Raw genomic sequence first — 16,537 nt, 5'->3', positions numbered from 1 at the left:
GACATCCCGATACACCTGACCTGTTACAGTTCCTCTGTCAAAGACATGCAGGGGTGTACATGCACCAATCGTAATCCCACCCCACACCATCAAACCATGACCTTCATACAGGTCTCTTTCAAGGACATTAAGGGGTTGGTATCTGGTTCCTGGTTCACACCAGATGAAAACTCAGTTTGAAATGCTGTTCAGACTACACCTGGACTCGTCCGTGAACATAACCTGAGACCACTGTTCCAATGACCATGTACTGTGTTCTTGACACCAAGCTTTTCCGGACTCTACTGTGACCATGGGTCAGTAGAATAAACCATGTCTGTTCAGTGGTCTGTAGACTGTGTGTCTGGAGACAACTGTTCCAGTGGATGCAGTAAGGTCCCAAGCAAGGCTTCCTGAAGTACTCTATGGTCGTCTGCAGGAACTGATGGTGAGATATCGGTCTTCTTGTGGTGTTGTACACTGTGAGCATCCTGTACTGTAGCACCTGGACACATTTCCTGTCTGCTGGAATCATTGCCATAATCTTGAGATCACACTTTGTGGCACACAGAGGGCCCGTGCTATGACCTACTGTGTTTGAGCAGCCTCCATTCGCATATTATTCTACCCCTCATAACTCCATCAATATGTGTCCTTTGAGCCATTTTCAACACACAGTCACCATTAGCACATCTGAAAATGTCTGCACACTTACTCGCTGCACTGTACTCTGACATGCACCAACACAACTCTGTGAATGTGGATTGCTCCCAGTGCCACCGTGCGATGATTGCAGGTCAAATGCACCACATGGTCATACGCCAAGGTGATTTAAACCTGAAAACCGCCCACCAGAGCATTGCTTCACCATGTATCAACATTATCGTTAATTTATGAGCGTGAGTGTATATAAATGATGTAGTAGAAAGCATTGGATGCTCTTTAAGGCTATTCACAAATGATGCAGTTGTCTATACCAAAGTAGCAATGCCAGAAGATAGAAAGAATTTGCAGGACAACCTGCAGAGAATTGATGAATGGTGCAGGCTGGGGCAGCTGACCATGAACATAGATAAATGTAACATCTTGTGCATATATGGGAAAAGAAATCCACTACTGTACAACTACACTATTGATGAAAAACAGCTGGAGACAGTGTCTGCCATAAAATATTAGGCATAACTATCCAGAATGACCTTAAGTGGAATGACCACATAAAACAGATAGTGGGAAAAGCAGATATCAGACTCAGATTTGTCAGGAGAATCTTAAGGAAATGTCACTTATCCATGAAAGATTCTTTAGTATTATTAATCTAAATGGGATCCATATCAGGTAGGACTGATAGAGGAGATAGAGAAGATCCAATGAAGAAGAGCAGCGTGTTTCACCACAGAATTGTTTAGCTGGTGAGAGGGCATGATGGATGTGCTAAACAGATTCCACTGGCAGATGTTACAAGAGAGGCGTTGTGCATCATGGAGAGAATTACTATTGAAATTTCAGGACAGCACTTTTCAGGAGGAGTCAGACAACATATTACTTCTCCCCACCTACATCATGTGTATTGACCATGAAGAGAAAATTTGAGAAATTAGACCAATACAGAGGTTTACTGGCAATCATTCTTCCCATACACTTCACAAGTGGAATGGGGCTGGAGGGAACAGATAATGGTACCGAAAGTACCCTCTGCCCACACCATTAGGTGGCTTACGGAATATGATGTAGATGTAGAGGAAGATGTGGCCTGTGTGGGGAAGTTTGTAGAGCATTAGGTCATTGTACCATGAGTCCTGAGTTCGTACCCCAATGACAGTAATGTTATATTTATTTTTTACTGTATTACACATGAAAGAGTTCAGTGGACTATTAATACCTCCACAGATGCAATGCAACTGCTTCTTTATTATACTATATCGATTGTTTATATTTGTCCAGGGAAACTGCAGATGCACTGGCTACTTCATCATGAGTGGTGCATGTTCTGTTACATGTGTCTGACAGAACACCACACCTTTCTGTACAAATGTGCTCTACAGGTTTGCTACTTTCAACTAACGAAGTGAAAGCAGACTGCCAAAAGAAAATTGCTACACACTCCGAAAAGTCCTTTTACATGCCAGGAAAATGTTCTCCCAGTTAACAGTTTCACATATGAACGGTTCAAACGAATTGCCAACAGTGGGGGTTTGAGCATGGGACATGACCACAACTTCTACCAATTCACCCATGCAAGATCAACAAAACTATTCCTCCTTGCCTGTACTCCATAGTTATGATGTTACCGTTTATGCACCTTCTGCTGCATGATAGCAAATAGCACTAACTGAATCAGTGTTTTGGATGATACTCTATTGACATACAACATTTGGTACTGCTCTGAGTGTCTAACGTCTGGAGGTTCGGGTGTTAGCAACACAGGCACAGCAATACCATATTTATCAACTGATACTGGACAGTGACTCAATAAAAATGTTGTTGCCTTTGCGGGGATTACATAATGTATGTATAAGTATAGGTTGTTATGCAGTAACAGTGACATATGGAAGTCCGGATCTAGCCATTACGCATGCACACTTAGCCAAAGTGGTTTAGGCAACTGCTTATGTAAAGTGGGAAATCTGGGTTCAAGTCCTGGTCCAGCACTAATTTTCATTGTCATCATTCCCTTAGTGGCCGTAGTCACCACAGTGCCTGTTTCTTCAGACATGCTTGCATTTATGAAGGAATACCGCATCTTTCTTCTTAACAGAACATCCACTGCCATATCATAAGCATTTAGGCTGGGAGATTTTAGTGTGTTGCAGAGTAGCTTTTGAACCTTGTGTTAGTGATTTGACAAAGTGAGTTTCATTGCTATCGATGTGAGTGTGTGTATTCAAGTTTTTTTCTGTAATTTCTTTACGTTTTTATTCACAGTTCTCATTTTAGTCATTTTATGATATTCCTCCACACTATTCTCATTACATTTTATTACAGGTGCTAAAGACCTTGCTGTCAGGAAAAAATGTGTATCAACAAAATAACCGTAAAAAAACTGCCATTGAATGATACTCCTCAAAGTGGAGACACAGGAAATAAACTTTAAACTATGTTTCTTGATGTATTATACGGTGTAGAGTATTAATTGCTTTTGAAGCTTCATGACTGATCTTGTTAATGGATTTATTACACTATTTTCATGCCATCTATTTTTTTTTAATGTTGACTGATGTAATATAAACGGAAGAATTTTTTTTTGAAACCTACTTTTTAGGTTGTCTGTGTAAAGTGTAATCCATGGTCAGCACTGAAACCTTCAAAAACAGCCCTCAAATCAGTCAATGGAACTGACTCTTAACAGTCTAGGACTCATGAAGATGGTCCTTGTCTCCTCAGTTTGATATCATTGTGCAGCCATGCCATATGAATGCAGAGTTTATAACTTTATTACTGCACATTGTGCTGTGTTCCATCCTACAGTGTTTTGACAGGTCCAGCTTCTGGAGAGGACATCTTTTTGATCTTGAAATTCCACACTTTTTACCTGTCTTTTTAAGACAAATGGTAAAATTCATTTGTGATTAAGCTGTGCAGTGGGGCAAGGGTGATGTTCTTCTGGGAACTAGGGACAGATATGAGAGAATGTACTGTAGCTAAAATATGTGTCTCAGGGTTCCTGGATGGTCTCTTTGTGTATCTAAACAAGGGGGCATGTGGAATTGATAGAGGAGAGACTAGATACTTCTATTTCAACAATATTCTATAGATTAGATTAGATTAGATTTACTTTCATTCCAATTGATCCATAGTGAGGAGGTCCTCCAGGATGTGGAACATGTCAGAAAAACAACAATACATGACAAATATTTAAACTAAAACAAATAAGCTAATGTACCATTCCACAGGTCCCAAGTGGAATGATCGTCATTTTTTAATGAACACTAAGAGTCATTTTACAAATACTATTGCACTGAATTTAAAATAAAAAAGTTTTATATTTATTTATAAGGTAAGAAACATGTAATACAACTACTGTAATACTTATTTACAATGAACACATTACTGCACTGAAATGGTGCAGAAGTTAGATTATACTTACACACACACACACAAATTTTCAGTGAACACATTACTGCACTGAAATTGTGCAGAAGTTATGTTGTACTTATATACAAATCAGTTGGTTTTCCTCAGAAATTCATCAATGGAGTAGAAGGAGTTGGCCACCAATAAATCCTTTAGGCTTCTCTTAAACTGAATTTCATTGGTTGTTAAGCTTTTTATGGCTGCTGGCAAGTTATTGAAAATGTGTGTTCCTGAATAATGCACACCTTTTTGTACAAGACTAAGTGACTTTAAATCCTTGTGAAGATTATTCTTATTTCTAGTATTGATTCCATGAATTGAGCTGTTGGTTTGAAAAAGTGATATATTTTTAATGACAAATTTCATTAAGGAATAAATATATTGGGAAGCTGTAGTTAGTATCCCTAGTTCCCTAAACAGGCTTCTGCAGGATGTTCTTGAGTTCACACCACATATAATTCTTACTGCACGTTTTTGTGCCCGGAAAACTTTAGCTTGGCTTGATGAATTACCCCAGAAAATAATCCCATATGACATTATGGAATGAAAGTAAGCATAGTATGCCAGCTTTTTCATTTTTATATCCCCTATGTCTGACAAAATTCGCATTGCAAACAGAGATTTGTTAAGACGCTTCAGCAGTTCTGTGGTGTGCTCCTCCCAGTTGAATTTATTATCAAGCTGTAATCCCAAGAATTTAACACCGTCCACTTCTTCTATCTTCTTGTCATCATATGTTAGACATATACTCTTGGGACACCCCTTACAAGTTCTGAACTGCATGTAGTGTGTTTTTTCAAAGTTTAGTGACAAAGAATTGGCTAGGAACCAGTGATTAATGTCTACAAATATTTTATTGGCTGATCTTTCTAAGACTACACTTGATTTGCTATTTATTGCAATGTTTGTATCATCAGCAAACAAAACAAACTTGGCATCTGGTAATGTTACTGATGAAAGGTCATTGATATACACAAGAAAAAGTAAGGGCCCCAAAATGGAACCTTGTGGGACCCCACATGTAATTAGTTCCCAGTTGGATGATGCCTGATAGCTTGATACATGTCTCTTTCCTAATAACACCCTTTGTTTCCTGCCAGAGATATAAGATTTGAACCATTTTGCAGCATTTCCTGTTACACTATAATATTCTAGTTTACTTAAAAGGATATTGTGATTTACACAGTCAAATGCCTTTGACAGATCACAAAATATACCAGTTGCCTGCAATTTTTTGTCTAATGAATTAAGTACATTTTCACTGTAAGTGTAGATAGCCTTCTCAACATCAGAACCTTTTAGAAATCCAAACTGTGACTTTGACAGTATGTTATTTGAGATAAGATGGTTATAAAGACGACTGTACATTGACTACAGGATAGTGCCAAAACCATCTGCATGATGAAGGAGTGATGTAATTTCTTGTGAGAAGCTCAACAAACAAACACACATTGTGTGGTAAATGCTAAAGCCCAAATATTTTCCAAAGAGGTCAGAAAGGCAAGCCTACAGTGTGGTGTAAACAAAGAAAATCATTTCCATGAATGGACAAGAATTTGAGAATGAATAAAAAGTCTATTGTTCTGATCAGAGGAGGCAAATGCTCCCTTTTGTTCCATCCTTGTTGACACCTATGATGGGAGATGTTAAATAAATGGAAATCACTGACAGTCACATTTGATAATCTTTTCTTTATGTGTATTATGGCTTGATAATGTAATATTGTGTTGTTATAATCCTGATATTTTCACACAGCTCATTACAATGAAGTCAGTTACTACCTTTATATACTCGTAGTATTTTTAAATTCCTTTTCTGTGTGCTAAAAATAAATTTGTGAAATGTGCATGTGGTTAACATGAGGTAGACTCTTCTACTTATGCTGGTGATTATTTACTTGTGACTACTTTAAGGACACAGAGACTAATTTGTAATCTGAAAACACTACAATATTAAATAAATGTTCAAATGCTACTAGTAACTAAAGTGACTGTAATGTGTGTGTGTGTGTGTGTTCTGGTGTGTTTGCTAACATGTGTAGCAAAAGGTTTATATTTTAAAATAATCAAAGTAGTATAGTTGTATTCACATGAGTACTTCTGAAACATATTTCTCTGATTTCAGTATGTGGAAGTACTCATCAAGGCCGGAGCTGATGTAAATGCTGTGGACATGGATGGTGCAACACCACTTCTGATGCAAACCAGATGTAACTATTATGAGGTACTGTCTCATTAGTAGCATGTTCTACTGATAATAGTGTAAAAAAAAATTGGTGATCTAAAAAGCTGTGAAAAATTACCAAATTACCAGAGCTTACAATCAGACAAAAATTAAAAACAGATCCATAGATCTACAGTGATGCTTGAGGCACGGAAGTGTATATTTGGCTATCTATTTTTGTGTTTGTTGTTGCAATCGAGGAATTCAATAAATGAAACCCTTCCTCAGTCACAAATCAGAAATGACAGCACATGCCATGTTGGTTTTTACTCAGTTTATGATAACTTTCATTGTTTAAGCATGCAACTTATTTATCATTTTCTGGATTATGAACTCCCCATACTTCTTCCCACTGCCATATTGCATTCTTTTTTCTTTGCAATAAAGCATGATAAAATCATTTGCTCTCTATCCAACTGAAGTTTGGCCAGTATTCCTTGTAAATGGAAGAACAAGAGTGTAAATATGTGAGATAATCTTAATTTGTCAAATTTTCTTTGTTTCCAGAAGCTTGATTTACACAAACAGTCCTCTAGTTGCCAGAAACAATTCATACAAATACATCTTACATAAAATGACAGTAATAGTATAATTAATAATGTGTTCCAGGTGACTATGCCTTGGTTGAATGGATTTCTTCTTAAAATCCGGGGTTTTGTCGCCATCTGCATAGGATATTTTCAAGGGAGATCGTAGCTTCTTTGAATACCCGATTCACACCCTGGCTCTATACTGTCACACTCTCATCTGTGGGCCAGTGTGTGAATTGGGCAATCAAAGAAGCTACAATCCTCTTTGAAACAGTCCTCTGCACATGAGGATGAAACTTTAAATTAGGATTAAATCCATTTGACCACAGCATAACAGTCAGAATATTTTATTAATTGTGACAGTTTATGATAACTTTCATTGTTTAAGCATGCAACTTATTTATCATTTTCTGGATTATGAACTCCCCATACTTCTTCCCACTGCCATATTGCATTCTTTTTTCTTTGCAATAAAGCATGATAAAATCATTTGCTCTCTATCCAACTGAAGTTTGGCCAGTATTCCTTGTAAATGGAAGAACAAGAGTGTAAATATGTGAGATAATCTTAATTTGTCAAATTTTCTTTGTTTCCAGAAGCTTGATTTACACAAACAGTCCTCTAGTTGCCAGAAACAATTCATACAAATACATCTTACATAAAATGACAGTAATAGTATAATTAATAATGTGTTCCAGGTGACTATGCCTTGGTTGAATGGATTTCTTCTTAAAATCCGGGGTTTTGTCGCCATCTGCATAGGATATTTTCAAGGGAGATCGTAGCTTCTTTGAATACCCGATTCACACCCTGGCTCTATACTGTCACACTCTCATCTGTGGGCCAGTGTGTGAATTGGGCAATCAAAGAAGCTACAATCCTCTTTGAAACAGTCCTCTGCACATGAGGATGAAACTTTAAATTAGGATTAAATCCATTTGACCACAGCATAACAGTCAGAATATTTTATTAATTGTGACATTTCCGGCTAGTAAAGTTTACATTTTACAATAATAGTATAATAATAATAATAATAATAATAATAATAATAATAATAATAATAATAATAATAGTAATAATAGTAATAATAATAATAATAATAATAATAATTGGATAACCACAGTGACTCCATAGAAGCGATGGAAAAAACAGATGCCTATAAATATCTAGGATACAGACAAAAAATAGGAATAGATAATACAAATATTAAAGAAGAACTAAAAGAAAAATATAGACAAAAACTAACAAAAATACTGAAAACAGAATTGACAGCAAGAAACAAGACAAAAGCTATAAATACTTATGCTATACCAATATTGACCTACTCATTTGGAGTAGTGAAATGGAGTAACACTGACCTAGAAGCACTAAATACACTTACATGATCGCAATGGCACATATATATAATACATCACATACATTCAGCAACGGAAAGATTCACATTAAGCAGAAAGGAAGGAGGAAGGGGATTCATCAACATAAAAAACCTACATTATGGACAGGTAGACAATTTAAGAAAATTCTTTCTAGAACGAGCAGAAACTAGCAAAATACACAAAGCAACCACTCATATAAATACATCAGCTACACCACTGCAATTTCATAACCACTTCTACAACCCTTTAGATCACATAACATCAACAGATACGAAGAAAGTAAATTGGAAAAAGAAAACACTACATGGCAAGCACCCATATCATCTAACACAGCCACATATTGATCAAGACGCATCCAACACATGGCTAAGAAAAGACAATATATACAGTGAGATGGAAGGATTCATGATTGCAATACAGGATCAAACAATAAACACCAGATATTACAGCAAGCATATTATTAAAGATCCCAATACCACAACAGATAAATGCAGACTTTGCAAACAACAAATAGAAACAGTAGATCACATCACAAGTGGATGTACAATACTAGCAAATACAGAATACCCCAGAAGACATGACAATGTAGCAAAAATAATACATCAGCAACTTGCCATAAAACATAAACTAATAAAACAACACATTCCCACATACAAGTATGCACCACAAAATGTACTGGAGAATGATGAATACAAATTATACTGGAACAGAACCACTATAACAGATAAAACAACACCACATAACAAACCTGACATCATACTCACCAGTAAAAAGAAGAAATTAACACAACTAATCGAAATATCCATACCCAATACAACAAACATACAAAAGAAAACAGGAGAAAAAATTGAAAAATACATCCAACTGGCTGAGGAAGTCAAGGACATGTGGCATCAGGATAAAGTTGACATTATACCAATTATACTATCAACTACAGGAGTCATACCACACAATATCCACCAGTACATCACTGCAATACAGCTACATCCAAACTTATATAAACAACTACAGAAACCCGTAATTATTGATACATGTTCAATCACCCGAAAGTTCCTAAATGCAATATAACATATACCGTACAGTTAAAAGGAAGTCACGCTTGATCAAGGTCTCTGTCACTTTCCATTTTTGACCAGACATAACGTCTGAGGAAAGAAAGAAAGAATAATAATAATAAAAGAAACAAATGTAGAAGAGGGGAAAATGAAAATAATTAAAAATAAAACACAACAAGGTCCTATCCTGCTATTAAGTGCCAAATATAATGTTCATATAACCCTTCACCCTGTGTCATTCACCAACTATAAAACTCTCATTATTATTCAATAATTTTGAACCAGTGTCGGTAAAAATTAAGTCAGCACCAATACCACCTATACGAAATTTTTATTCTCTAAATCAAACCCAATGGGTTTGTGGCATTCAATAGGACTTCACTTGCCACATCTCACGTGGTTTGCTACTTGTTTCCTTATTTATTTATTGTACACTGGCAAATACAAGATTTTTTTCTTGGATTGCAGATAAATTATATGGTTTCCAATGTAGATCATATAATTTTATAAAAGGCATTATTTGATACTAAAAAAAAACATTTATATAGCAGCTGTCATGAAAAGAGGCACAGAAGTCATCTCACTGTCCTACATCACTGCCAGTTAGTTATACTAAGTGAGGTGGCAATGGTTCAAACCCTTTCCGGCCATCCTGATTTAGGTTTTCCATGATTTCCCTGAACTGCTTCAGGCAAATGCTGGAATGGATCTTTTGAAAGGGCATGGCTGATTTCCTTCACCACCCTTTCCTAACTGGAGCTTGTGCTCTTTCTCTAGTGGATTTGTTGTTGACAGGACATTAAACACTATACTTCTCCTACTCCAGTCAGTGCTAATTTCAAATATCAGTAAAAAAAAAAAAAAAAAAAAAAAAAAAAAAAAAAAAAAAAAAATATATATATATATATATATATATATATATATATATATATATATATATATATATATATATATATATATATATATATGGACATATCTAATTTCGCTCTAGAATATGATGGGAGTACTTTCCAAAAGAAAATTCTTGCCAGCTGCTATAAAATAAATAAATTATTTAATAAAAACTTATGTTACAAGAAATATTTTAGAAAGATGTAGAGAAAGCAGAACAATGGCCATATTTGGGCTGAATCTAAGATACCAACATTCTGAAAATTTATGGATGCATGGGATTCATATTGTATCATGAAAACTATATTTTATCATGAAATATTCTGACATAAAAAATAAAATTCCACAAGAGCTCTGAAACTGTTCCACCTGTTCAATGAAAAATGTCATTGATGATGAATTTGCATTGTGTCAGATCTCACAGAAACTTTCAATGATAAAGTTGTTTAGAAAACTATGAAATTAATTTTGATAACATCTAAGACATCTTTATGGTATCACGTTGTGTATGAATGCATTTTATTTTTGTGAGAGACTCCATGCGCGAGTACTTGTGTACCACTGCTAGGATTTTACTCCTGATGGCTCGCCTTAATAGGACTGACAGTATTCTCTGTTGTTGTTGTTGTTTTTGTTGTGGTCTTCAGTCCAGAGACTGGTTTGATGCAGCTCTCCATGATACTCTATCCTGTGCAAGCTTCTTCATCTCCAAGTACCTACTGCAACCTACATCCTACTACGATTTCTACCTTCCATGCTGCCCTCCAATACCAAATTGGTGATCTCTTGATGCCTCACAAAGTGGCCAACCAACTGATCCCTTCTTCCAGCCAAGTTGTGCCACAAATTCCTCTTCTCTTCAATTCTGTTCAGAACCTCCTCATTAGTTACTTGATCTACCCATCCAATCTTCAGCATTCCCCTACAGCACCATACCTCTCTTCTTGTCTAAACTGTTTATCACCTATGTTTCCCTTCCACACAGGCCTACAGTCGATACAAATACTTTCAGAAAAGACTTCCTGACACTTACATATAATCAATGTTAACAACTTTTCTTCTTCAGAAATGCTTTCCTTGCCATTGCCAGTCTACACTTTATATCCCCTCTACTTTGACCATCAGCAATTATTTTGCTCCCCAAATAGCAAAATTCATCTACTACTTTAAGTCTCTCATTTCCCAACCTACCTCCCTCAGCATCACCTGATTTAATTTGACTAAATTCCATTATCCTTGTTTTGTTTGTGTTGATATCCATCTTACGTCCTCCTTTCAAGACACTGTCCATTCCGTTCAATTGCTCTTCCAGGTCCTTTGCTGTCTCTGACAGAATTACAATGCCATCAGGAAACCTCAAAGTTTTTATTTATTCTCCATGGATTTTAATTCCTACTCCAAATTTTTCTTTTGTTTCTCTTATGACTTGCTCAATATAAAGATTGAATAACATTGGGGATAGCCTACAACCCTGCCTCACTCCCTTCCCAACCACTGCTTCCCTTTCATGCCCCTCAACTCTTATAACTGCCATCTGGTTTCTGTGCAAATTGTAAATAGCCTTTCGCTCCCTCTGTTTGACCCCTGTCCCCTTCAGAATTTGAAAAAGAACTGCTCGGCCACAGACACTTTATCACTGCACCCATCACCCAGATCACTGATATATGCTATACAAAAATAACTGTAGGTACTTTCAGACCAATATTTCCACTGAAGTTCAAGTAAACACATTTTTGGTTGTGTTTTTATGGAACAAAAGTATTATCTAAGCATACTACAAGACTATTGTCCTCAGCACATAGTAAGTGCATTTTGCATAAAACTTCAATCTGCTGCTGCAGTGTCTTTGTATTAAATTAAAAACTTTTGTCTATCATTACATTATCAGAATCAAAAACCAAGTGAAGGGGAAAGACAAATAATGGTGTTCTCTGAGGCAGAATAGCTAATTTTTTCTCAGATATCATTGTGTGTTTTTCCGGCTATCGGATACTCTTCTCTGTTGTAGTATCACAGTATAGTTCTATGCAGTAAATTTTTGTCCAAATAATCAAATTTCATAATTTCAGTTTTAATTGATATCCCTTTTTTGGAGAATCAAAACACATGCTCACATACAGAGATACTGCCAATGTCATCACACTGTTAATTAAGAATATAGTCAATTTAGAAATACACATGCCAGTGCACAATTGCACGGAAGACTGAACCCACGGGTAAACACATGATATCACATGGAAAATTCAGATGGTGCTGAGCTAATGCACTATTAACAGTGTACATGTGGCAACAAAGCTATTAGGTGGTCAAATCACAGCACTTAGAGCCCGTGGTCTGCTGGAAGTGAGTGTGACCTTGGATGTCTAATTTCATAATGGAAACTCTAGTAAGAAAATCTTTTGAAGAAACTTCAAAGAAGCTTAGATATTGTTGGTACTTTAAAATTTGTTACAAGTTAGACTTGTTGTCGGTATCTTTTTTGTGATGCCTTGCTAGACGATAATGACAATCTCTTCTGGTTGGGATTGGGTTGTTTGGGGGGAAGAGACCAAACAGCGAGATTAGATTAGATTAGATTAGTTTTTCGTTCCATAGATCCATGCTGAGGAGATCCTCGTGGATGTGGACCATGTCAACTTCTTTTTTTTTTTTTTTTTTTCCAGGAATGGAATTAAAATTCAAGGTGAAAGGATATCAGTGATACGATTCACTGATGGCACTGCTATCCTGAGTGAAAGTGAAGGAGAATTACACGATCTGCTGAACTGAATGAACAGTCTAATGAGTACACAGTATGGATAGGTCATCAGTCTCATCGGGTTAGGAAAGGACAGGGAAGGAAGTTGGCCAGTCCCTTGCACAGGAACCTTCCTCGCGCCTGCCTAGAGTGATTTAGGGAAATCATGGAAAACCTAAACTACGATGGCCGGATGTGGGATTGAACTGATGTCCTCCCGAATGCTAGTCCAGTGTGCTAACCAGTGCGCCACCTCACTCGGTCCTCTTCTAGTATTATAAACTATATACAGTTTGATTCAAACTGTGGTGAAGCTTGCATTTTAAAATCAGTTGTAGGCCTACATTTTTAGAATTATCTATTGATGTCATTGAAGGTAACTCTTGTGCATCCCTTCACGACTCTTTATAACTGAGGCTGTTTATTTATTTTTTTTAAGGATGAATATTTGTATACTTCACTGGAGCATGCACCTCAAACATGGATTCCATAATTTTTTTTTTTTTTTTCGTCATCAGTCTTCTGACTGGTTTGATGCGGTCCACCACGAGTTCCTCTCCTATGCTAACCTCTTCATCTCAGAGTAGCACTTGCAACCTACATCCTCTATTATTTGCTGGATGTATTCCAATCTCTGTCTTCCTCTACAGTTTTTGCCCTCTACATCTCCCTCTAGTACCCTGGAAGTGATTCCCTCATGTCTAAAAAGATGTTGTATGAACCTGTCCCTTCTCCTTATGAGTGTTTTCCACATATTCCATTCCTCTCTGATTCTGCACAGAACCTCCTCATTCCTTACTTTATCAGTCCACCTAATTTTCAACATTTGTCTGTAACATCACATCTCAAATGCTTTGTTTGCATTTCTTTACTTCCTTCTTTCATCGATCAATTGGAGTATTTGTTCTGTTACCCTATGGTTTCTTCACAGTTACCTTCTTTGTACCTTTGTTTTCCTTCCCAAGTTCTGTGATAGCCCTTTTTAGATATGCCCATTCCTCTTCAACTGTACTGCCTACTGAACTATTCCTTATTGCTGTATCTATAGCCTTAGAGAATTTCAACCGTATCTCATCATTCCTTAGTACTTCCGTATCCCACTTCTTTGCATATTGATTCTTGCTGACTAATGTGTGGCTTAACTTGTGCAAAATATACTGTACACATTTGCTCCTAATTCACAACATGTACCATTGATATGATGTTCCCAAGAGAGTTGCTGGCCTAACATTACACTAAGGAGGGCAGTTGCATCAAGCCATTTTATTTTTGTATTAGCATCAGAAATAAAATAAAATCTGACATCCTATAGGTCAGAAGTTAAAGGTAGATTTAGCGGAGGCTAGTGAAGTGCAGTAGCAGGAAGAACATGACTTCTGCTCAGCTGAGTACAGAGCTATCACTACTAAATAAAAAGGGGTAATACAGGGCTGGGTCTAATAGTGAATAAGAAAATAGATGTGTGGGTGAGCTATTACGAACAGCACAATGATTGCATTATCATAGCCAAGACAGACACTAACCTGCTGACTAGCTCTGAAGGTGATGAAGAGACTGAAAGGATATAAATAAGATAAATGAAATTATTCAGATCAGTAAGGGAGATGAACATTTAATTATTGTGAGGGACAGTAATTTGGAAGTAGGATAAGAAAGCGAAGAAAAGTGGTATAGGAAGATGGACATAGAGGAAAAAGAATTACAAGGGAAGCTGCCTGGTAGGATTTTGCATAGAGCACAATTTAGTCAATGCCAACAGTTTCCCTAAGAATCAGAAAAGAAGGTACTATACGTGGAAGAGACCTGGACACTGGAAGGATTCAGATAGCCTATGTAATAGTAAGACTGAAGTTTTCAAACCAGATTTTAAGCTGGGAACATTTGCAGGACCAGATACATGTTGTTGTTGTGGTCTTCAGTCCTCAGACTGGTTTGATGCAGCTCTCCATGCTACTCTATCCTGTGCAAGCGTCTTCATCTCCCAGTACCTACTGCAGCCTACATCCTTCTGAATCTGCTTAGTGTATTCATTTCTTGGTCTCCCACTACGATTTTTACCCTCCATGCTAACCTCCAATACTAAATTGGTGATCCCTCGATGTCTCAAAATGTGTCTTACCAACCGATCCCTTCTTCTAGTCAAGTTGTGCCACAAGCCGCTCTTCTCCCCAATTCTATTCAATACCTCCTCATTAGTTATGTGATCTACCCATCTAATCTTCAGCATTCTTCTGTAGCACCACATTTTGAAAGCTTCTATTCTCTTCTTGTCTAAACTATTTATCGTTCACATTTCACTTCCATACGTGGCTACACTCCATACAAATACTTTCAGAAACGACTTCCTGACATTTAAATCTATACTCGATGTTAACAAATTTTTCTTCTTCAGAAAGGCTTTCCTTGCCATAGCCAGTCTACATTTTATATCCTCTCTAATTCGACCATCATCAGTTATTTTGCTCCCCAAATAGCAAAACTCCTTTACTACTTTAAATGTCTCATTTCCTAATCTAATTCCCTCAGCATCACCTGACTTTATTCGACTACATTCCATTATCCTCGTTTTGCTTTTGTTGATGTTCATCTTATATCCTCCTTTCAAGACACTGTCCATTCCATTCAACTGCTCTTCCAAGACCTTTGCTGTGTCTGACAGAATTACAATGTCATCGGCAAACCTCAAAGTTATTATTTCTTCTCCATGGATTTTAATACCTACTCCGAACTTTCCTTTTGTTTACTTTATTGCTTGCTCAATATACAGCTTGAATAACACCGGGGATAGGCTGCAACCATGTCTCACTCCCTTTCCAACCACTGCTTCACTTTCATACCCCTCGACTCTTATAACTGCCATCTGCTTCCTGTATAAAGTGTAAATAGCCTTTTGCTCCCTGTATTGTACCCCTGCCACCTTCAGAATTTGAAAGAGAGTATTCCAATCAACATTGTCAAAAGCTTTCTCTAAGTCTACAAATGTTAGAAATGTAGGTTTGCCTTTCCTTAATCTTTCTTCTAAGATAAGTCTTAGGGTCAGTATTGCCTCACGTGTTCCAACATTTCTACGGAATCCAAACTGATCTTCCCCTAGGTCAGTTTCTATCAGTTTTTCCATTTGTCTGTAAAGAATTTGCATTAGTATTTTGCAGCTGTTACTTATTAAACTGATAGTTCGGTAATTTTCACATCTGTCAACACCTGCTTTCTTTGGGATTGGAATTATTATATTCTTCTTGAAGTCTGAGGGTATTTCGCCTGTGTCATACAGCTTGCTCACCAGATGGTATAGTTTTGTCAGGATTGGCTCTCCCAAGGCTGTCAGTAGTTCTAATGGAATATTGTCTACTCCAGGGGCCTAGTTTTGACTTAGGTCTGTCAGTGCTCTGTGAAACACTTCACACAGTATCATATCTCCCATTTCATCTTCATCTACATCCTCTTCCATTTCCATAATACTGTCCTCAAGTACATCGCCTTTGTATAGACCCTCTATATACTCCTTCCACCTTTCTGCTTTCCCTCCCTTGCTTAGAACTGGGTTTCCATCTGAGCTCTTGATATTCATGCAAGTGGTTTTCCTTTCTCCAAAGGTCTTTTTAATTTTCCTGTAGGCAGTATCTATCTTATCACTATTGAGATAAGGCTCTACATCCTTACATTTGTCCTCTAGCC

The 16,537-nt window shown here is 37.0% G+C and overlaps 1 protein-coding gene across 1 annotated transcript in view; it reads left to right on the top strand.

The window, feature by feature from the left end:
* LOC124781976 (serine/threonine-protein phosphatase 6 regulatory ankyrin repeat subunit C-like) overlaps positions 1 to 16,537 on the top strand; it is a 383,424-nt gene that overhangs the window by 285,854 nt on the left and 81,033 nt on the right. Inside the window, exon 14 of the mRNA XM_047253904.1 lies at positions 6,175 to 6,273. Coding sequence (XP_047109860.1) covers positions 6,175 to 6,273 — 99 coding nt within the window. The remainder of the gene's footprint in view (positions 1 to 6,174; positions 6,274 to 16,537) is intronic.

The sequence above is a fragment of the Schistocerca piceifrons genome, chromosome 1, assembly GCF_021461385.2.
Source record: "Schistocerca piceifrons isolate TAMUIC-IGC-003096 chromosome 1, iqSchPice1.1, whole genome shotgun sequence".
Classification (NCBI taxonomy): Eukaryota; Metazoa; Arthropoda; class Insecta; order Orthoptera; family Acrididae; genus Schistocerca; species Schistocerca piceifrons.
Note: the sequence above shows the minus strand (reverse complement) of the source record. Positions and strands in the feature narration are given on the sequence as shown.